Source organism: Battus philenor, unplaced genomic scaffold (assembly GCF_028537555.1).
Source record: "Battus philenor isolate CCGP_79_NKW_IND1 unplaced genomic scaffold, ilBatPhil1.0.hap1 SCAF_5, whole genome shotgun sequence".
In the NCBI taxonomy this organism is placed as follows: domain Eukaryota; kingdom Metazoa; phylum Arthropoda; class Insecta; order Lepidoptera; family Papilionidae; genus Battus; species Battus philenor.
In genome coordinates, this window is record NW_027181715.1 from 4,136,593 (window position 1) to 4,160,984 (window position 24,392).

At 33.1% G+C, this 24,392-nt stretch overlaps 1 protein-coding gene across 1 annotated transcript in view; it reads right to left on the reverse strand.

Annotated features, from left to right (window-relative positions):
- Nucleotides 1-1,871: 1,871 nt before the first annotated feature.
- cac (cacophony) overlaps nt 1,872-24,392 on the reverse strand; it is an 81,475-nt gene continuing 58,954 nt past the window's right edge. Inside the window, 19 exon segments of the mRNA XM_068772232.1 lie at nt 1,872-6,366; nt 6,368-6,488; nt 7,385-7,494; nt 7,584-7,762; nt 8,433-8,516; nt 9,788-9,942; nt 10,965-11,012; nt 11,110-11,228; nt 14,626-14,837; nt 14,914-15,116; nt 15,387-15,514; nt 15,593-15,746; nt 17,169-17,260; nt 18,178-18,360; nt 19,571-19,654; nt 21,321-21,431; nt 22,812-22,976; nt 23,059-23,260; nt 24,026-24,169. Of these exon segments, the coding sequence (XP_068628333.1) occupies nt 6,001-6,366; nt 6,368-6,488; nt 7,385-7,494; nt 7,584-7,762; nt 8,433-8,516; nt 9,788-9,942; nt 10,965-11,012; nt 11,110-11,228; nt 14,626-14,837; nt 14,914-15,116; nt 15,387-15,514; nt 15,593-15,746; nt 17,169-17,260; nt 18,178-18,360; nt 19,571-19,654; nt 21,321-21,431; nt 22,812-22,976; nt 23,059-23,260; nt 24,026-24,169 (2,860 nt within the window). The 3' untranslated portion in view covers nt 1,872-6,000.

Below are 24,392 nucleotides of genomic sequence, written 5' to 3' on the forward strand. Positions count from 1 at the left end.
AATGACATCGTTGCACGACTAGTCAACACTGCACGTCAAGTTCCTTAAAATAAATGTCACATTGATTTGAAGTTTGTTTGTTTGTAATACATAAGCAAAGTAGGTATAATGATTTGTAGCCGCCAGTGTCACCGCCTAACTACAATGAGAAAAGCTTTCTAACGGGGCTATATTGGTCAATTTCCAAGGTGGAAAATTTGACCTTGACAAACTAGGAACTATTTTGACAATTATTAACAGCAATAAGTGACTCTTCAAGCTTAATGATGATTCAATGATAAAATATCACAAAATAATTAAGGATAAAATCGGCATCATAATTAACCAGTGAAAATGTTCCTGAATTTAGATTAGGCATCAAAAATTGGCGTGTCTGAGATACCCATCGAAATTGAGAACTTTATTGTTCTGCTTATTTAATCTAGTCATCTGCATTTTTTTAACTGCTTTCCAAGATTCTGCTGTGCATTCAAAGATTCTGCTAGTTCACGGCGGCTAAACGTAGAGGAAGCATTGATTATGACCTATTTAAGGTAGCGAAGCTCGAAGGCTCCCGCAGTGGCCTCGACTCGGGCTCATACATAGTACTATTTTACGAGATTAGAAGACTACCTTCATCTGCAGACATTATGCTCGGCTAAGAGAAATCTTGCTCGGACGACTCCGACAATACAGAGTAATACGAGAATAGTTCCCTCTACTAGAAACAGGGTCTTCGGATCCACGTGTGTTTATCGTAGAACCCCTAAATTCTCACTAGGCCCAATCACTCTGAAGCGGACAATGGATTGATGTGGTTTCAAACCATTGTGATAGCAACGCGATGGTTTCAGGAGTGGCGTGAACAACGTATGTCGGGGACGGGCTATCTATAGCACAGCGCAAGGGTCTGTGGGAATAAAAAAGATTTTTAGATGAAGTGCAAAGGCCGACCACTTGAGTACGTCGGAATTCCACATAACCCTTTCCTTCTCCCCGAGACAGCGAATCTTGAACATCAAGAAAAATTCTTCCGGGCACTAAAAAAAGTCATCTGGAGTCACAAGGCTTTCATTTAATCGACTGCTATATTAATAGTACGTAAAAACAATTTGTAACAGTGAACAAGATTAGTCTGAGATCTGAATTTATAATTATCACCAAATAAAACTGATGATGGATTGATATAAATTAACATACTTTAGTACAGGTTACAAATTAGGCTTTTTATGGTAATTCATGCCACATATCTTCTTAGTGCACGATTTTTTAAATCTTTACTTTTTTCTCACGTAACCGTTTTTGATAACTTGTAATAAAATAAAAGAGTAATCGCATCATTTAATAATATTAGTCTTTAGCCATTTTAATGATCTTAAGTTTGTTATAAAAATGTCTAAAGCAAACATTGATCGGTGTGAACAGATTATTCAGTAATTCGAACGCACGTTTACTTTATCTTTATACCTTTTATAACTTTATCATTGCGTTATTGTTATTTTTAAAAACATTGATATTTGGATAGGTTTTAATTAACTGACAGCAAATTGAAGAACACTAACCTTTTTTTTAAACCTTTCCCTTTCCAATTTTACATTTGTAATTACTCTGTATATTAAACCTTTTTTAATTTATTTTACTCAGAGTCGCAATGAAAATATATTTTTAGTATCGAGTATCGTGTACTGCAAAAATTAATTGTCATAATTTAATATTAACGGAATTACTTTGAAATTATAATCAACGATGATAAAGATGAAGAGCCTTTTACTTTTGTAATCAGATAAATAAATTGGACATAGAACATAAGGTTTGCTTGTTTTTTCCAATTGAAGGGTATCATACGTAAATAGTAAGTGCTATTGAAAATAAATACAACATTTCGAGGAAATTTCGTTTTTGCATTTATTCATATTGTACAATCTTATAATGACTCATTCTGCAAAATTTTACAGGCGACCAAGAATTCATATATAAAACAGCAGCTCCTTCGTATTGTACATAACCATTTATCAGTATAGTGAAAACATGCGTATAGTATTTAGTTTTAGGATAATAAATTACTTAAATACTAATTTTAAGTTTGGTTCTTTATTAATACAATATCAATAGGATCGCACTATTTTGCAAAGTTATTGGAACGTACCAAAAAAACTATGGTGCTTTTTCGATGCCGATGAACTTTCTATGCTAAACATGCGATAATAATTACAAATCCGTTATAAAATATAATAATTTTTCGACAAGCGGTTACACTGTATAAGGCAGGCATCAGGCTACCTGAGATCTGGCTTAACTCACTTCGGTAAGTTCGCTGATTCACAGCCAAGCTTACGCATAGCGACTTTAGGCGAAGGTATAGATTACAGTTTAATACCTATCAATAAAAATTCAATGAATATATTGAAAATTTTAATTTTATGACGAACACGCCAAATATGTTTGTACGAACAATAATAGTAATTATTTTCAAAGTAAGCCCCGCCTCTCCTTTGTAAACTTCGAACGAAATGAGTTAAGGCAGTTACAAATTCAATATTTTTTTTTTCGTAACATAAGTTAAAGAATGTTTATTGCAGATTTAATGTGAAAATATCGAAGATTTAAGTTTGTTTATAAACTACAAAACATTAACGTGTTCAGTGTGAATGACAGAAATCTAAATGAAATCAGAGAAGACACCATTTTGTATTGAATTATTAAATTAATAAATTTGTATTGCGCCTTACATGTAGTAGTTAGATAACTATTACATCAAACATTTTCTTCATTAATTTAAGGCAGTGAAACACCCAACGTAAATAAAGGAAGTTGGGAACGAGATTACCTAGCTAACATTAATATTAACTAGTAACGTATCACTAGACATTTTCACAGACGGCCTCTACATAGCGGCCGCGTAATATATTACAATATTTACACCTCTTAAACACGTATGTAATGAAACATCGTCGTAACCATTGCGAGGGAGTCACGAACACTAAAGCGGGACGCACTCTGTATTTCTATTCCACTCAGTCATCGAAAGTCCATCGGCTAACTTTATCCTAACACCCCAAATATGAATGAGAAAACGAAAAAACCCGTACATCTATACAATAACAATATAACATATACCATGAGTCAATCTGGTTAAACAATAAACCTACAAAGAAGAAATCTAACACTCTGAAATCGTGGGTAACAAGATGTATGCGGGATTCGCATTCCGTAGCGATTGTTATGTAAAACAATTGATTTAAAATTATCTAACGTTGCGGTTTTACACAGTAATATCGGTAACGGTTCGCGGTTCTGAAGTAATATCAGTTCACATTCGAATGCAATTCGAGAAAGATGAACTTGGTTCAAATGCCGTTTATAAACCTCAAAGAAACGGCGAGTAAATAAGTTCATTCTACCTCAGAGCCTTATTACTGTGACAAATGTTCAAAATGCCGAAATTAAATAATTACAAACGTCGATAATAACTCGAGGCCTAAATACTTTGTACTATTAACAGAGGTAAAATATAAAAAAAAAAACATTTAAAAGCTATTCTTACAACTCGCACATGGTCACCGTAACGATCAACAACAGCCATAATATGAGAGCATTAATATCCAAATCGACTACTAATATAGAAGTCTGCTATGGTAGTAATGGTCTTAACGACTTTGATTTGACGTCGTTTAAAAAAAAGCAAATTTCATTATTTCTTATTACAACATTTGTGTTCTCACTGTTTGAAATTCTCTGTTAGCCGGTAGAACAAAATTGAAAAATATTTAATATAAAAAATAATAAAGTTTAAATAAAGCAGTCGTAAATAACGCTACAAAATTGTTTCTTTTTCACGATTTTGACCACATTGTCAACATAAATTTCTCTTGAATAAAGAATGTCTTGACATTTTTCTATTACAACTAAATTCAGAAAAATAGACCAAAAAACTTGTCTCCCTATACTTGTAAAAAAATTGTCTGAACTTTTCTTGAGCCCGGCTAACGGAAAAGTTCTTAAACTTTTATTAAAATTCTTTAGTACTAGAGTATAAAATAGTAAATAACTATGTTGAGATAATTTCTAAAATTGCAATAGTAAAAACAATACAAAGTTAGGTAAAGAACAGAAGAAACCGACTCAGGACTATCAAAGTACAGGTACTATAATTTTTTGTAACTATTGTATTATGTTAGCAAATATTAACGCGAATCTGAATGTTTTATGTAATTATTTAGATAAGTATTTAAAGTGCAAAATTCTGAATTGAACGTCCTAATATCAAAGTCGCAAGAACATTTATTTAAATAATCGTACAGCGCCTCCGACAAATAATCAACTTTCCTATGCAATCACACAGTTCTAATAATCCCATTTTCCACATGTTATCACAGAAAATTATGTATTTACAATTTTGTCGTACTATAGTGACGTACATATTCTACAGTTTGCCGCGTAACAATGGTGGTGGATGGTGTTCAACAAATTAACCTCGTGCATCCACTATTGTATCGTTATTAAAAAGCGAAATTAAATAAATAAATTATGAGTTCGATTTAAAATTTTTAATATCGATTATACATAATATGGAATATATTATATACTTCGATATAATTACAAGTGGTTTAAAAACTTTTAAAGATAGATCGTTATTGTGTAGGATACTTAATTTGAACAAGGAAGATCGTCATCATTTGCATTATATTTATGAATCTCTAGACATTACGTTATCATAAGTATTCAGAAAAAAATAGAACTAAACTATGTAATCCCTTTTCCTCCTATAACTGAAAAAAATAAACCTTTATATCTTTTCGCTTGCAAAATATTTTAAATTCTTATATAATTTTGTACTTTTATTTCAAATTATCACACAATAAGTACAATAAAAATAATTATCATGTAACAGGATACAATAGATGGTTTCGAGGTAACCTATTGAAAATATATGGCGATGGATTTAATATATCGAGTCGTAATATAACATTATCTAAAGCATAATCGCTTCAAGAATTGGTTTACTACTTCAACTAAAAAAAATGAAGTTTTAACTGAAACACAATGGTTCAATGCGCATATATATGAAGCCGTAAACCAATTCGATACAAATATATTATCAACAGATTTTGTGCCTGGCGATGGATCCATTGCTTTGGTGCATATTTTTTGAACATTGTTACCATAATGAAAAAAATTTAAATATACGAGTAAATATTGAAGTAATCAACATACTTATATAAGGAAATTGTACAAAGAAAAAGTTAAAATCATTTTATGTTTGGTGACATCAACCAGGCTACAAAATCCCTCTTAATCCTATAAATATCGATTCAGTAAAGTAGCGACTTACAACAGATTTTTGTCACATTTGGTATTACCTTCCCAAATTCTTGTCGTCATGTGATAATTTATTTGTAAAAATTATTAAACGAGCATTTATCTTGTGAATTGTGCTATTTAAATAGTGATTAAATAATGTAAGAAGTTTGTAACAAAAAACTTTTTCTTTGTCCTTATATAAAATTAATCACCAAATGTAACAAAATGAGACCTGCCTATTGATTGGCCTACACACGATTTAACAATTTACGTAATAATATAATGTGGAAATATATTTTCAAAGTTTACATACAATCCATATTATTTATTTTTATTTGTATTTAAATTTAAACAACGTAGATATAAAGCACTTATGGGAATGACAGCAAATTCAATTAAAAATGTTTAATTATTTATTTAGTATAATATTAACTAAGTAAAATTATTTGCTATGTAAATATTTTATACAATACTAGTATTAATTTGTCCGACGACGAGTCACTAGTGTTTCTCCAACGTCAACTCGAAGTCGAAACGCGGGGAGCGAAGTGCGTCGAGCGCACACCGCGCCGGCCGTTTCAGCAGCGATACGTAATGACTTTATATAGTGCAAATTTAATGTAGAAAGTTTACTTTTACAATACAGACTAATAATTTCATTTTATGTAAAAATCCTAGCGCAAACCGAGTTGCCTGGCACTGTATTTTACAACGATCGTCTTAACCCGTAATATAAATTAAAGAGTAAAATTTTAGCGAATTAAAAATTAAATTTTCCAAAACTTTGTAAATACTAGAATTTGGATATAGCTCATGGATACACGACGCCGGCGGTCCAGGAGAACGTCCAAACTCCTGAGCAACGAGAGTCTGTACATGTAGAGGCGGCGCGCACTGCGCACACGGAGCGCGCGGTCGGCGGCGAACGACCGGGGCCGTCGGCAGCGACGCGTCAGAAGGTGTGCGCGTGAGGCCGCACCGCGCGCACGTCCCGCCGGGAGCGCGCGCGGCCGCGCTGCTAGCACCAGTCGTCCTCATCCGAGTCCGAGTGGCGCGCGCGCGGCTTGTACCCGTTGGGCAGCCGCGGCGCCGGCGCCGGCGACGGCAGCGCGCGCGCTCCCCCGCCGCGGCCCATTGCCAGCGCCGCCTCGTACGATAGCGGCGCCTCGTACGCCCGCCCACGTTCTGATTCGTAGCCCCTGCCACGTCTGCAATATTTATACATTCAAAAAATTGCCGGCAGTAGGCTAGTGACCGCTGGGGTCTTAAGGTTTTGGAGAGAAAACTACGGACGCACGTTAACCCAAGGTAGACAGACGGCCTGTGGGTAAGATCGCGAATACGCTGGATGCAAGTCGTTTCGCACCAGTTTTATTGTAAATTTTTGGTGAGATGACTATAACCAGCCGTGGACGCCCTTTGGCTAAAATGATTATAATGAAGAACTCTAGAACAACAAATTTTCAGCCTATTTAAAAACTATTATTATTAATCGTCATAGATAATGCTATTGTAGCACGTTACTGTTATTCCCAACACATTTATAGAGGTACATGTACTTTGAAGAGGATTGTACGACGACCTCAACGATCACGAATACTCTGCTAAGAGCATACGACTAGAAAGATCTTCTAGAGACATCTTTCATCGTAGATAGATTCCCGTTAAGCACCATAATTTTTCAAATGTTACACAATCCACTGCTAATGAACAAAAGGAAATAATAAAGGAATAAGAAAGGGTCATGAGGAACCTGAGATCAGAAAGATGTATGACATTCACTTGTCGCATCAGACCCTTGCGGTGAACAACCTCTGTCTGTATGTAGTTTTTCGAAATAACTAGTTAAATTTAAAGCAACGTTTGAACAATCCTCTCACCTTATAGACTATAAGCAGCGAGAAAAGAGTATTTGAGATATGCAGTTCCAAGCTGTCACGCTTTATAAATCGTAACACTTATTGGTGACCAATACATTATATAATAGCCTTTTAAGAGAGAATCTATTATTTTAAGTTTAAAAATTTAAATAGTCATGTGAGATATTAAATACTAAGTAAAATTAGTTAAATATTAAGAATATAAAAGGACGATATTGACTCACCTCTCTCTAGATCTATAATCTCGGTGTATCAGTCTTTCAACTTCTCGGCCATACTCATACTCATCGTGGAGAGGCTCTACAGGTTCTCTAACTGTATGCCTTAGCGATAACTGAAAATTTATTATAAAATTAAATATTACGAGTATTTTCAATTTAAAGAATAGAGAAGTGAGAGGGGAGTAGCAAATATGATAGTTACGTGGGAGGGGCTGTGGCTGATTCTCGTGAACGGTGGCTGCGGTTTGACTTGCAGCGTGGACGGCTTGGTAGGCGTTGGAGGTAGCTGGCGACCGCGGCCTCTTCTCGTACCCTCGCGCTCCCATGACCGCTCCCGCCACTCCCTCCACTCCCGGTCCCGTTCGCGATCCCGCTCTCCAACTATGGGAGCCCAAACTGTTCTTTGAATAATTTGGAAGTTCTTTTCTCCGAAAAAACGTTTGGATAACCATGAGAATGATTACAAAGTCTCTTGTCAACACCTTTTGATGAATATAAAATGAAAAGGAATGCAATGAACACTTTATAAACAGATGTGCAAACAATTTTCTTATCTAGATTATTACGCTCTCCTTTTGAATAAGCAAGCGCTTTTTCACTAGACAAATACGCATAAAGCCAATCTTTATATTGGTGTTATATCAAAACTTTAGACAAACAGATTAGATAGCAAAAGGTCTTAATAGGCAATTATTATTAAAAGGGCATCTGCCAATATTTTCTTATCGACAGACCTTTTGCTTTACAATTTTTGATAATTTTTAGACGTAAACAAATCAAGGCTCAAAATCAAATTAAAAATCTAATTCTTTTAATATCCCATAAAACGTTTTAAAGTAATGACTTCCGATTTTCAATTCTGCAATGTCGAGTGAACGGAATGATATAAAAGTGAATTTCAAAAGCGAGCTAGAACTGAACGTTACAAAATTTGATTTAAACAGACAATTCATTTCGGTTGTAGCTCCGTTTGGTTAGGGTTTGACATAAGCGTATTGCGTGTAGTCTGTGGTGAGGGTGTGGTCCGATGTGTGTGGCGAGTGGATCTCACCGTAGGTGTGGTGTGGCGGGCTGGGTGACCGCGAGGGCTGGCTCAGGCTGGTCGTAGGATGCGGCGCTCTCCACTCCTTTCCTGCTGTCAGGAATACCTTCATGTACCTTCCACCACGCTTTACCCTAAGCCCGTCGGAGATTACCGACCTAATTTTCTTGCTCACAAAGGTGACTCTAAAAGTTTTGGGTGTCTGTCGAAGGTGATTACAAACAGAAAGGTTGTGGACACGGATTTGGAAAACCAAGGAATGGATTTCTTGCTCTGTATGGAATAAGTTGTGTGTCCAAATGTTGTTATAATTTTTGTCTGACATATATTTTCCTAAAGTATTACAATAATTAAAAATAAATCATAAAGGTTTCTAAGTTAACTACATCATACAAATCTGCACTATTCGATTTTTAAGCTTTTACATGCTGCATGTGTTATTTTGGGTTTATTATGTAATTTACATGCGCTTCAGGCATCGTTGCTTCGTTCGAAATTTTATTAAAGCTATTAGATAAAGGTGCAGAGAACTATAATAGTTTATGGGCACCAAAATATTATTAGCATGCAGCAGGCAAAATAATTCCAATATATAATATTATAAAAAATTACATGTCAATTAATTTACGAGGTCAACTTTGAGGGAAAAAATTATAACGAATTTTCAATTATTTATTATCTATTTCTTAATCTAAATCTCAATAATAGGTATTGGTCATATCGATTTAATATCTAACAATAAATAATTAGCATATGATAGAGCAGTTGTAAAACAGAACTAAAATGTAGCTACTAAAAACTTTTTTACAGAACTAGCTTGTGGAATGTTCGTTATGGCTAGATTACACAATCTAAATCTAACTTCACCAACTTATTTATTAACAGCACAACGGCTTCGCACGTTGATCTTAAATACTACATCTACAAATTATGAATATCTACGTCTACTATAAAGCTAGACTTGTCGTCTTCTCACAAAACTTTCAGAGTACCTTTATGAGAAGAAAAATGTTTGCAAAACTGTTTTGGTCGATTAAATCGAAGCTAAATGAATTGTTACGCTTATTCTATGTATTTTGATGTGAATAAATACTATATGAGGTTAACGATGAAACTGGCGTATACATAGGCTCGGTTTGCTACCCCTATCTTGTAGGTAATTTTAATGTATTTAAATGCAAATGCAAAAATTTCAGTAGCTTCAAGCCGATATGGTAAATCTGCTGCTATAAGGAATATTACATTTGTAATGAAACTATTTAATGGGAACATGAGGCAAACAGCAGATTTACGTGATTGATCATTGAAATATTACAATGTGTTTTTAAAATTAGCAATAAGTTGGCTTAGTTAATTCCACCTACCATGTGGGTGATAGTGATGAGGAGCTCGATGAGTTCGCCCGTGCTTTTGATGCTCGTGTTTGACTATCTCAACGACATTATTGACAGTGTCGGAGAAACCAATATCGTGATGATAGCCGCCATAGTGGCCACGTCTTCGTGGGCTCGGAGTCCGCCTGTTATTATAAATCCTTTTAGTAAATATACAAATATTAGGATAAGAAACTACTTACCCAAACCCGGTCAAATATAACAATGCTCATAAAAAAATAAAAGATTAAATACACATAAAGCAAAAAACAATTTAAAATGAAGATATTCATGCAAATACTCAAGATAAAAATAAGATTGATGTTATTAATGGATAATTTTCCAATGGATGATGAATTTAACAGTATACATTTAATTTTTATCAAGCAATTTGGTAAAAGATCATCCAAATATCGTTTTGTAATGTAAAAGAATATTGATGATACATTTGTAACTGCTACACTTAAACCTACATATAAGTTAGAGTCCAATTACTAAGTAGTGAATGCTGTCATTGATAGACAACGGACTTTAAGTAACGCCTAAAGTGTAAAACGACGCGTATTGACAAACGTTGCCACAACGTGCCACTTGTGCGCCGTGCGACTGTGAGAGTCTTTTATGACACTATTCCCGCAGGCGTATAAACAGAAATTAACATTTTCATAGACATTACATGCGGTCTACTTCACGTCCCTAATTTCATTTAGGAAAGAAAATCTTCTTTACTTCAAGAGTCTCAATTCCTAAACAACTTTAAATTGCATTTAAAATTAGGAAAAACTTTCAATTGTAATGCATATATTATTAATTACGTGCCGAATTTCGTAAAATTTTATTGAATTCATGGCAAGCGTTACCAAACGTAGCCAACACGGATGAACACATGGCCGTGTCACCAACAAGAAAAAAAAGATATTTCTCACTTCAATAAGTACTTTACGTTTTAGTAAATTTTACATTTAATTTTGATTAATAATTTTAATAACATCTTTCTAGATGGACCATTAAGTGTTAAATTTTTACATCATTAAAACATTCTGCATGCGTTAGTAAAGAGTTAATAATAATAGGGTTAGTAAAATCAAAACAATAATGAAATAACCGATGTTATAAGCTGGTAGGGTTATTTTGGTCACCAACGGATTTTTGAATCAGTTCGACATACCCTTGTCTTAAAACGACAACTCTCACTTCCGTCAAATGATCGATGGCACTATAAATAAAAATAAAAGAATGAAAACAAAATTAAAATAAATGGTAAATGATTAAGCAAATTAATGAAACGACATTAAAATAGGTGCGTAAGGTACCTTAAACTCGATGATCTTCCGTGGTGACCATTTTGGTAAGTATGAGGCGGTTGTAATTTTGCTTCGTCTAAAGATTCCATAGACGCATGATGTGATCCAACATCTTGTAGCTCCAATACCTAAAATTAAACTCTTATTACGATCATGCCTTTTGTACATAATGCATGTAACAGGAAGTCTATAATATTCACGACAAAACTTACTGTCCCATATTTACAAAATCTGCTTTATTGTCACAACACCAACGCAAACACCATGTGTAAGATATGCAAAACATGCAATGCATACCGTGCACGTGCTGCAGGCACAATAACATCAATAACGTACTTACCCAACACCTCTGAGCTAGTGCAAGATATCTATTAGAATCATGCATATTAAAATTTCATAACTTAAATCCCATGCAATTTAATAATATATCTCTAGAAGATCTTTTGTTTACATGTTATTTAGTTAGTAATGACTATGAATGTAATGTGAGAGTGTTAGTGTATTGATTCTGAAAGTGCTGTCTAAGGAAATAAATTGTTTTAGTTAATTATTTATCAGACAATAAAGTACATAATACAACCACAAACTTAGTAGTTTCTAAATATCATTAAAACTTCTCTATTCACTACATTTTCATAAAACATTTAATCCTGTATTACTGTATTTTTACCTAAATTATCGACAACCATCTGTAAATTTGAAACAATTAATAACATCGTGTAAACACAATCTATTTATAATTTTGGGTCTAAGCCCCTAACTAGCGTCATTTACCAAAAAAAACTTAGCCTAGATTTCTTAAAATCGTAGCTAATACAAACAATATTCAATACAATTAATTATACCGGTTAACTAACAAAACATCGAAACAGCATTTTTCTAACATAAAACAACATCAACTATCTATGACAAATGGAATGCATCGGTATGACTTGTTACTAAACGACACACCCAGTAGCACATACGTTAAGAATTGAACATCCTTAACCCAGAACATTAACGAGACGAGTAATTATTATATATTATAATCAATGTTCCAATTGATTTTGCAACGTGGCTTAAAAAAGTTGCGGTTAGAAATTTTGATGGCGTTATTTTTTGTATTAGTGTATATAATGATTGGGTCAATATGTTCATCTTTTCGGAGGGATTAATCACCTTTTTATTGTTCCTGAAACAAAGAAGACAATTTTTAATAAGTATATTCTTAAATAAACCACTAAAGGGGACTTCAATTTTATTTAAGTCTCAGAGTGGTTAAAAACAGTAACAGTAAAATATGAGGATATCAATGTGTAAAAGGTAAGAAACTGTATATTTGATACTTCACAACAATGACATTTGAAAATATTTTAAACAAATTAAAAGCTTTATTTTATTTAAAATTAATCTATTGTCATCAAGCACCAGTCAACTTAATAATATTTAAATTCAGGTTGGTTTTATTATTTATTAATTTAACTTACTTGCTTGATTTTCTGGTACTGCGTCTTGCGAAGTTAGCTAATGTGTGAGGATCATCTGGATGACTTTCAGCAGTTGTTATCAGAGGACCTTCCTGACTTAGAGAACCTGTTCGTGACCCTGGCCCCAGTCCAGCAGCGACATCCAGCAGGCAGTTAAAGAAGGACGCCTTCTGCACCACCCACCCCACATCACGCACCAAACTCAAATAACCTCACACTTGCGCATTCTCATGTCACTCGATGTATGATATACTCTGGGCTCAATGACACTGGTCTAAGTCCTAAAGCCTACATGAGTTTGCGCAAACATCTCATACACCATGTCCATGCTGGAGTTCTTTTGATAAAATGATAATGTGTTTATCGTTTCGTGTCTATGTAAAGTGTAAATAGAAATTATGAAGAATTCCAACGGATGGACAGTGTAGATAGAGTAAGATGTTACCATGTTTATGGACATGAATCGCAGCTAGAGGCAGATCTGAGAACACAACTGTCAAATGTTTAATGTAGACGTGTTAAAATTGTCCGTGAAAATTGTTCTGAAATAACAATAAAATAGAATCCAAAAAACCAAAAAAATATAGAAAGTTCAAATTTTGAAAGGGGACAAAAACAAAGAAGCCAATTGTGGTGCCAAAGTAGAAATTCTGTGCAATAATATTGAAGCCAGAGGCAGATTTCCGCTGCATAATATATTTGATTTCTGAAGTGTACATTGTTATTAACAATTCGGCATGCTTTTTTAGTAGGAACAAAAAATAACAATTATAGTGAAATCCATAATAACAAGGATAAAGTATAATAACATTAAATATTAAGCAGTAATAAAGATTTCAAATTTATTTTAATAGCTGATTTCTGTTTCCTTAATTGAGCCAAAATGTAATTGAGAGAAGTAATTTTTGTCTAAAGTAGTGCGATAGAATTTTCTGTAAGTTACATGTAAGAGTATGCATGCATAACCTCTATTATAAAACCTAGAGTAAATATTTGTATTGTAATAAGTTAAGTCTTATATGAACTGTTAAAAACTTTAGTAAATCGGGCATCTAGATAACAGAAGCAAAAAGTAAACTGAGACGTCACAACTAAGAAATAGAATCAAATCTACGAAAGACAATTCTAGTACTACAAGAAACCAAAACCAAACAACTCTTCACACGAACACATTCTATATACTATTTAAGAATTTTGCAACTATAGGACAGGTCACTAATTTGTGGTTTACGATGCCCTTAATTATATCTTGTAGACAACGTTGTGCTGAGTAAGCACAAATTTGATCAATCTATTAAAAGGAAGTGCGATTTTATGACTAAAACTATTGTAAAATCGTATCGTATCACTATTCTACAAGATTTACAAATTCATCTATCAAAAGTTCAATTTTTGTACCATCATGTCTTTGGCTAGTACAATAAAAGAAGTTACTTATAGTTCAAACAAGATGCGAAAAAGTTATGATAAAAAAAGAAAATATAAGAGAAAAACTAGTAAAAGTGCAGGAAAAGTTGAATATTCGTTCCTTAAAGTTTTAAATACTACCGGCTGATTGGCCGTAGGGCTATTCTCGCTGAATGCCTGAAAAGTAAACCACCAATGTAGTCGACTCGATAGAGTCGATTTCAACTAAAGTGACTTTGTATTGTTGTAGTCTCCGAGGGTCGTATAGAGAGCCAATTGAAAGAAGACAATGTTTTTAAGATTAAATTCATTAAAAGAAATGTCAATTTACACAACAATACATCCACGGGAAGATAACACAAATTCTATTTAGCTAACTATTTAACGACAATTTGTCAACTAAATATAAGGAAAAATTACGGGTTATTAACAAACACTACTTTCAAAAGTGTAGTTAACCTACCCTCTTAGGGTTACATTTGGCTCAAAGTTACGAAATCTGTGCGGATTTAATACAATCAGTTGTAGCCAAACAAATAACTCTGGCTTCGTATAAATCTACGAACAACTCGACGACACTTTAGTATCTAATTAAGTTAACATAAGAAATAAATAAATACGGTGCGTAGAATGTTTTGTTTATATATCTTACCGGAACACCTTGTGGCTCAGTCTGACCAAACCTAGTCGATCTCCAGCTCTCTAGAATAAGCAATCCCGCGTAGATCTTCCCGACTGTCAATTTTCCTGCGTTAAGAACATCGTTGCGAGGCACCAGCAAGTCTAACATCTTCTTCGCTTGGAGAGGCCAAATTTGTGTTATGGTTTGTCTCAATTCCTGGTCCGCTTGATCCATTTCTTCGGCTTAAAAAAACATTTATTGTCTTTATTATAAGATTTGTACTTGAGCGTAACAAAAAACAAATTAAGTTATAATTACCTGATCTCATTTTAATATTTAAGTTTTCTCGGATTAAGGCAAATAATGTTGTCGTGAAGTTCACTTTCCCTTCTTCGTCAAGCGGCATGTTCATTCTTATTAATTTTTTATATGCTAATCTATTAGGGCACTTGTTGCCAAACCCCAATGGTGGATCCATGTTTTTTAGCATATCGTACATTTCCGTGTAATGGATTTTCCCCCTTAATTTTAATGAAAAAAATTAATGATAGATATAAATTTTAAGCGTCACGTTATAGTGCTACCGAAACTGTAGTATCACACCTAACCACCACGAAGCGCGGCGATGTGAGAGTTGACTCTCACTTGACATTGACTCTCAGGAAAAAGAGAATCAGCGTCGCCGCCACCAACCTTAACGGTTGACTATTGGATACTCCCTTAAACTCGCTGTGTGTACACCTAAGGCGCGGTACAGCGGTCCCGGTAGCACTTTTGACTATAATACTTACGTAGCATTAGGGTCATATTCGGCCCATATTCTAACAAATTCATCTAGATGATGCGCTCCTAGTATAGACGAGTCTCTTGTTAAATAATCAAAGTTATCCATGATAACAGCAACAAACAGGTTCAACATCTGAAAACGAACATAGAATATGTCAAAATTTAGAAATTACATATTAGAGATTTAGAAAATAAAGAATATATTACTTACGAGAAATGAACAAAAGAAGATGAAGGAAACGAAGTAAGCATAGGCAAGTGTGCTGCCGCATTCCTCTTGAGGTGGTTTACCGGCTTTTTCGTCGCATTTTGCCGGTTTTAAACAGTCCAACATAATGTTGGGCCACGACTCTCCCGTCGCACACCTAAATGGAAAATATATATATATTTAAAACAATTAAAAATTTAACCGTACTCTTCATATAATTAAAATGTTTTGATTGGTAATAGATTGCTTGGTTTTCTATCTTCCTTTTTATTTACAATGACAGTGCACGATGTAATTTACAAGAATTCTCTAGTATATAAGTCACGGGCTAAGTCTAGCTTACATATTAGATTATTGTTGTCGTACAGCTAAATAACTAGCTATCGATAAAGTTGTAGTAAAATAATATTAAGTTGATAAAAACTAATAGATTTAATCGTAAAACACAAAAATTAATGAAATAATGCATCGTTATATGGACGCCCACCGCTAGGCATAGGCCTCGCTGGTTGATTATCGAAGTGTGGTAATATGGTACACACAAGACACTGTAATAATATTGTATATTTTTTATTAAAACAATAAAGTTTAAAGTCTGCTAGATGGTCACAAAATTCACATCAGCGACTACAAACCAGAATAAAGCAACGCTTGTAATCCACTATTTAGCCGCAGATTTAATTTCTCTAGAGATATTTTCTTAGTAAGAGGGACCGTCTGCCTTTAGAAAATAAATACAATTTGACTTAAATAAAATTTCAATTCACTTACAAACCATTGAACTATCACTTGCAATGATTTGAAAGCTGACGAAAATACGCATATTTAGCAAATTTATGATAATACAATTTTTAACTCATGAGCATACTTTATTCTATTGAAATTATATTTCTTTATGTTATATCGCTTCAATAATTATTTGCTTGATTTTATTATTTTTGTTGATATTATTCTCATGCAGGTGGTTATTTATGGATGAGAAAACTTTAAACGGGTGAATGTATAATTTATTTGGCAGGAAATAACATCAGAGCTTTTGAAACCTATATTTCAATACCCTGAATAAAGTGTTTACTCTGAAATATGTCACATTTTTTTTTTCGGAAATTAATTTTTTTTTTATTGACTACAACGTGCCGTAGTACAAAGTCAGGATCGATGTTCAGTTCAGGGATTGATGATTGAAGTTTTGATATGTTATAAAATTGAAATGACAAATTAATTATTTTAATATGTAACCGTTTTTTGAAAATGATTTTCCTTAGAATAGGATAATTACGTTATTTATTATTTCTGAAACTATAAATGTTTATGTTGGGTCTACCATATATCCATTGAAAGCAAATGAGCTATACATTCACACTATTAAAGCAATTATACCTTTTTATTTATTTATTTATTCATTCATTTAGTTAGTTTAGTTATTCAATATTCTTATTTATATTACAATTGAGAAACACTTCAATTAATTGTTATAATGTTCTGCTAGAGGTCCGCTTTAAAACTTTTATCTATATTACATATATTTTATATTGTTTTATATATAAATGTATTATACATCTTTATTTAAATAATTTACCTGAATAATAACATCAGTGCTTGAATGAAACTCTGAAAATTATTATGCCTGTTCATAGCTGTTTCCGGTGCATTTTCTATATTGCCAAACACCTGAAATTACAAACATTTAATAAGAATCTTGTCGGTATTAATCAGAGGTAATTATTTTAATAAATAAGAGTTTTGTTTTACCAAAAAAATCTTTTACGCATGTTGTTACGTTCAATGATATTGTTAGATTTATACTATAATGCTATTTTTCTTATTACCGCAACAACCAACGGTTTGTGGATGACATCCTTTGTCAAGTCACAAATTATGCGTCGACTAATAATCGAACACGCGACCCACTGTTTCTATGTTTTATTTCAGTTAGGTGGGAAGAGAAGTTTGGTCGGAGAAGGTAAACGTCAATACATTGCAAAGAGACCTGAATTCTTCCATAAGCCTGCTACGTGGGCCATCAGCGCTACTACGATGGACTCGGCACTCATATAGAGTATCCATGAAACGAGAAGTTACGTCTCTATTTCGGTGTTTTTTATCTGTGCATGATTAATTTTGAATAATTTTGTGGGTTGGACCTATATTGCATAACCACAGCCTTTTGTAGACGGTAATAATAATAGAGTCGTACATATAATCCAAACAGGCCTGTCCTAAACCTGAGTCGTCTGTATTTTCTGATAAGCAGTTTGAAAACACACTGTGTACTTATTAAAAGTATGCTCACAGATATATGGTATAGGTTCACTCATATATGCATATATTCACGAGCATATGTATACGCAAGCACTATTCACTTCCCTACAACGCTATGGATCTTGCACCCTTACGGTGATTCCATACAAAGCTGAGAAGTTAATTTTCATGGTCATGCCAGCTGATAGATGCCCAATGCAAGGCATAGGCGCTATCCACCTTCCGCGATCTTGACTAAGTTGTTGATCCACAAGTGAGGGGTCTAGTTACGTTAAGTTACATATGTTTAAATTTAAAATCACGACTCAAAGCAATAAAGATCATACCTGCATTCCAATAATAGCGTATATGAAGAATAGCATCGCGATGAGAAGGCACACGTAAGGTAAGGCTTTAAAACTCTGCACGAAAGTCCACAGTAGTATTCGAATCGTGTACCCCTGTCTGAGCAGCTTGATCAGTCGCGCGGCTCGGAACAGGCGTAAGAAACCAACGTTGAATGTATTCTCCTGGAAATATAATACATACCGTTTATTCAATTGGAAAAAATAAATTTTCGTATATTCTTCACAAAACTTACACTAAAAGTAATCGTTACTTATTTATACTAGTATAAACTTTTAATCTAATTATATTTCTTTAAGTTAAAAATTATTTAAATACATTTTCTACGAAAACTAGTCAAGGGTATTTTTAAAAACAATCAATCAAAATATTTATAAATAACTTACAATAATAAAAAGTAATAAACAACAACAGTTTATTATAACAGGGTTGCTTAGTAATAAAGGATAAATATTAGTATTAAAATCCTTACGTGAAACTACACAAAAAGGTTTCAAAAGGTCACAAAATGATTATGTGTTATAAATCCATGAATTACATTCGACGACAAATTTTCTTTTGTTTTCTTATTTAATTAATTTTATGTATAATTCACAAATACTTGGTTTAGACCGTTCATTCGTAAAAGATATATAAAAAGTTATATTGATTACAGTTTGCATACCTGTCTCGTAAAAAGACATCCAAGAATTTATGAATTGCACTGGCAACAAAATACAAAGTGAAGCGGAAATGATTTAGCGGGACTACAGTTTATATAGTATAGTTGGAAAATATCACAAGTTCTCTATAAATTCTATTACACGTCACTAAACAATATCGAATGTGAAGCTCTAGTCGATCGACCTAGATGTCAGAACACACTTTTAAACTAGCCAATCTACGTTTATCTAAACTTCCTAATCGACGTAATTAACTTTCACAACAAACAGTAAAAATTTAAGTATATAGCAAATTTTACTAGATAGCGACAATACTCTCTATGTTTCTTTGTCAAAGACATAATTGTACCATAATCAATATTTACTAATCAAACCCACAACATGTACGAAAGTATCTCTTCTGTTTCTAAACAATCAATAGATTACAAAAATCTAACACTACCAACATCGTATCTTCCATAAAAAACATTTTCTAAATTTATTACAAATCTGATTCAGTACTAGTCTAAAGTTCCTAGCAGTCAAAAGATAAATTTTTACCTGCTGACAGGATATGTCAGCACAGTTTTCTGCAAGGTCGCTCTGGAATAAGGATATTTCCTTTACATAAACTCCGAGAAATAAAAATGTAGACAGTTTGAAAACATTTAAACCTACATAAATCATTAGGGTTATTGTATGTGTATAAGAAACATAAACAAAGTTTACTTACGCCAAACTCCATTATAAGAGCATCAATAATACTTCCAATGACCGTTATGAAATCAAAAATATTCCATGGGTCTTTGAAAAAATTCTGGAAACATAACATTTGAAATTACTAATACAATATAATGGTTAAAACAAACCGTGTACTGCAGGTTGAAAATTAAGTAAAAAAGATGGTTAGTCATCAATTAACAAAAATTTAAACAAATTATTTTTTAAAAACTAGTACAAAGATGGCTATTTATGGGTATAATGGAATACTAAAAATATTTCTTTCATATAATTGCACTTGCAAAAGAAATGAGTTATTCAACAAAACTATACCTGTATACAAATGTACTCTTCCTATATTCAACGCGATTTATAAACGGGAGAAATTAAGGATGGGATTAGGAAATTTCTCTCGACTTAAATTAAACGATGATAAAAATTCTAAGGAAAACTTATTATCGTGAAACTGTAAAACTATTAAGAACCTGTGTTTAATAAAAAGCGGCATCTCAAAATATGAATCACATAGTAATAACTCTATATTCAAGTCAAAGTTGAACTTAGTAAACTAAACTAATTTAATTTCAAAATGTGTACTTAAGTGGCAAACGCAGTTCGCATCGCACAATGAGTAAAAAGCGTAAACATACCTCGAGCTTAATAATCGCAAATCAAAGTATAGTGTGATATTGAAGATACATTCGTTTTTTACTCACATGGCGATGACTGTTTTATTCGCACACACAGAGTTTTAACAATATATCTTTAAAACTGATAAAACTCCGCGTATAACATAACATAGCGTTATATGCTTAAATATAAAATTATTTTAAACTCTTACCGTACATCCGAAGGCAATTAGCTTCAAAACGGTCTCGAGTAGAAAGAAGAACGTAAAGACGATGTTCATGAATGTTAACGTGTCCATGAGTACTGGTGGAGCCTCGTGAAACTACCACAAATGAAGACCAAATTTTTTAGACTTTTATAAGTCAAAATTAAAGCTATATGCTAGAGTCCTTGTATCATGAAAATGTCATAACGGTTATTCGATTTAGCATTTAGCTTTTATGCTGATTATAAAATATTTCATACTACTACCTGCTATATATAAAATAACTAAAACATTTGTCACACAATCATCATGTAACGGTTTTGTGTGTATGTGTGTGTTTTTGGTTTGGATCGATATTTGAGCCAATCTTCAAATTGTGTTGTGGTTAGTTTATGGCTAGTGCACGTGCTTCATGCAGAGCCGGAATACAAACATGCTCGTAGGGTTATAACAAACACATGTGTCGTTTCCGAAATATAGCAAATATTAAAAGCGAAACCCACAGTATATATACATTTACATTTCCCAATAGTTGTGATACATTATTAAAAAAACATTGATCACTTACCTTATTACTTTGACCGGTTTCACGATAGTCTGAACGTAGCCTTGAATTACAATGTTAGTTATTAAAGCATTTGTTAAATGTATCTTGTGTTTCAAAGGAGCATGCATTAGATAGGCCATGCGTTATACGTAATGCGCTGATAATATTTCAATGTATAAGATATACGTAGAGAGAAACCAGTAGAGGATGGTCGGAAGAAAATACTTTTACATGAACAAAAATAATTCCATACGGTCACATTATATACAACGTCACGATGTCAACAGAAAGTGTACATTTGTATCAGTTTTTTATTGTAAATATCTGCGATTTATTCAATAAATAATGTTTGAGTCAGTCAAACAACGCTTGTGTACTTACTTTGACACCATAAGCGATGATTTTCAACACCGTTTCCACGGAAAACATTCCAGTAAACCCCATATTCGAATACTTGAGGATATCCGAGTAGAGGTCATTTTGATTATAGTACTGCCATTTTGTGATCACGTGTAGGAAAAGCCCAATAAAAATAAATTCATTTTACTTGATAATCGAATAACGAAAACATGATTTGAAATTAGAATAAAGTTAGATTGTGAAGTATGAAAATGTAATAGACATGTAGGGTACAACTTAAAAACAGGGAGAAAACTAAGAGAGGCATGTTGTTATTGTATTGATGTAGTATTGACGCTATACGTGCATCGTCATTAAACAAAATTTATATTTTTTAATCCAAAATGAAATTAGATAAAAATAAAAAAATCTACAACATAAAAATGAAACTTATAATAATTTAAATTACATGCATAAAATAAAAAATATATATGTCCTGCTACAACTGAAATGAACTAAATAAGCGATTTTTAAGTATGGCGATCCTAGATATATATATTTCGAGTTCTTTATTATTTTCTTAACGATTTCGTAATAAGCGGCACAAGTTCCTCAAATAGTATAATGGCTCCTTCACTTTACTACAATCATGCATATACGTTACACCGATGACTGTAAAGTTTTGAAAAAACATCATGCAACACCAACAACATAAATGGCGCGCATGCCGCGGCCAAACGGAACCCGGAGACAATGTGCATTGACAGGCACAAACAACAATATAGATAGGTGTTATTCCCTGTGCCATGGACGTACGTAAATTTAAGCTTAACGTGCATTTATAGATACATACATAAGTCACAGCAAGCAAGGAGTCACAATAGGTTCACGAAACAAAACACCGAAATTAAAAATAAATAAAAATAAACAATCCTGGCGTACAATGAAGGGATAGGCTCGGTCAGATTTTTGAACACGGCGCATTCCATTGCAGTGTGTGTTGCCGATATATGAAGCTCGCTGTATACTGTCCGTGTGTGTATGTGGATATGTGGTTGTGTGTAATGTTATAATGAGAACTATAGGCAGTACTAGCGCTTGTCAATTAAAATTTAATTGACCGTTTCCTTTTTTGAAAAATTACACGAGTAATTAATAACACTTAATTGAGACAACGCATATTTCTATTCTACTTACAAAACATTTTACATGTATCGCCCAAGCTAGAGATTTTTCTTTACTTTATAAAAGTAATTAACTTAACTCTCTAGTAAGGGAGAGTGCAAGTTGTCGTACAACACAAATTTTGATACTAGTCTAACATGAAATATATGTGCACTGTGATTTCGACATACTTTTCCTTTTCATATATGTAAAAAGGACAATTTACTGCGTGCCACAAATTTATCTGTTACCATACTGACAACACATAGTGTTTGTGCTTCATCGTAATAATGTCATGTTTTGTGGACATATAAATTATGTATTCGTCGTATATTATGGATATGATCTTCTTAAATATCTTATACGTACCTTCATCATAAGTAATAATGTATTAAGGACGATGAGTGTCATGATGAAGTACTCGAAAGGCGTAGAGACAACTATTCTCCACACTTTGTACTTAAAACTTCCTCGTTTACTTGGCATATACCTCTCGAGAGGACGGGCCTCGATCGTAAAATCGATACAAGACTTCTGTAAACAAATTAAACATATGTGGGCAAAGTTATAATGGGCTGGTATAAGACATACATAAACACGTATTAGAAATACTAACCTGGTTTTTATCGATTTCACCATCTTGCAACTCAGCTTCACCCTGCTCTTGAAATGTGATAATAATAAGAGCTACGAATATGTTGACGAAGAAGAACGGAAACACCACAAAGTAAACAATATAAAATATGGACATTTCTATACGAAAATTTTGTATGGGTCCCCTGTCTTCATACGTTGCAGCCATTGAGTTTTGCAACACTCTGTAAAAATATTCATATATTAAATTAAATCATTTCGAAAAACTAAAGTTACAGGGTAATTTATAAAAGGAAGGGTATTATCATATATACATGCGATGCATCTGGTTGGGCCATACATACGATTCATTATAAAACAGTCGGACTTTTAAAACCACAAAGCACTCGATTAATTATTTTTCACTGTTAATTTTATTTACAATTAGCTTATCCAACGGTCGTAATATAAAATGTATTTCAAGGTGATCACTTTATTTATAAGGTTTTCTTAATAAAGAACCTTTCGTTACAAAAATTAAATTTTCTGGTTATCACACTATAATAATTGTTCACTTTTTTAATTTTATCCCTTTTGGATTAAGGATATTTTCTGTCTGATTATATCCAAACATCCCTTTTTTGCTACGTCGGATCACGTCTGGTTATAATTATTTTGAACAGCTTTTTTTTTAATTTTTTTTCTCGTAATTTTTCGTTTTTCTCTCTCGATAAGAACTTCCAAAAGTACAATAATAAAGGGAAAAACTACTCAAAACTTTTTCTAGTTTTGTGTTTAGTGTTTGGCAATGATTTTTAATTTTTCTTTAGATTCGTTCAAAAGAAGAACCGAATCACCCATCATATCTATATGCAATCACTTATCACCACTCCCAAACAGTATTTTTATGGCATTGGGTAAATAACAATACGCGAAAACAAATAATTAATTTAAACTAAAATTTGAAGATATTTTTGTGTAAATAATGAAATAAAGTTTTCGATACTAACTGTGGCCATCCTTCCCCAGTCTGTACTGCAAACAGGGTCAGCATTGCAGTTGCCACGTTGTCGTAATGAAAGGCTTGCGTATCCCACTTCCGTTTAACCACACGCGGAAGTAAACTGTTCGCCTCGTAGACGAAATACGATCCTCTGTGGTAACAAATTTTGACATAAATAGCTTTACAAGTAGATGCATAAGCAAAGTTGTTGGTAGTAATATATGAAATAACTTTCCTATTCATGAAAACCAATAGGTCGTTAGTTTCCTAACATAACACGAACGTTTACTAAATTATAGAATCTTAAATACATACAGTGGAATATTTCCATACATTACCATAAGGAACAAGGTTGGCTGGTTATTTATCTGTTA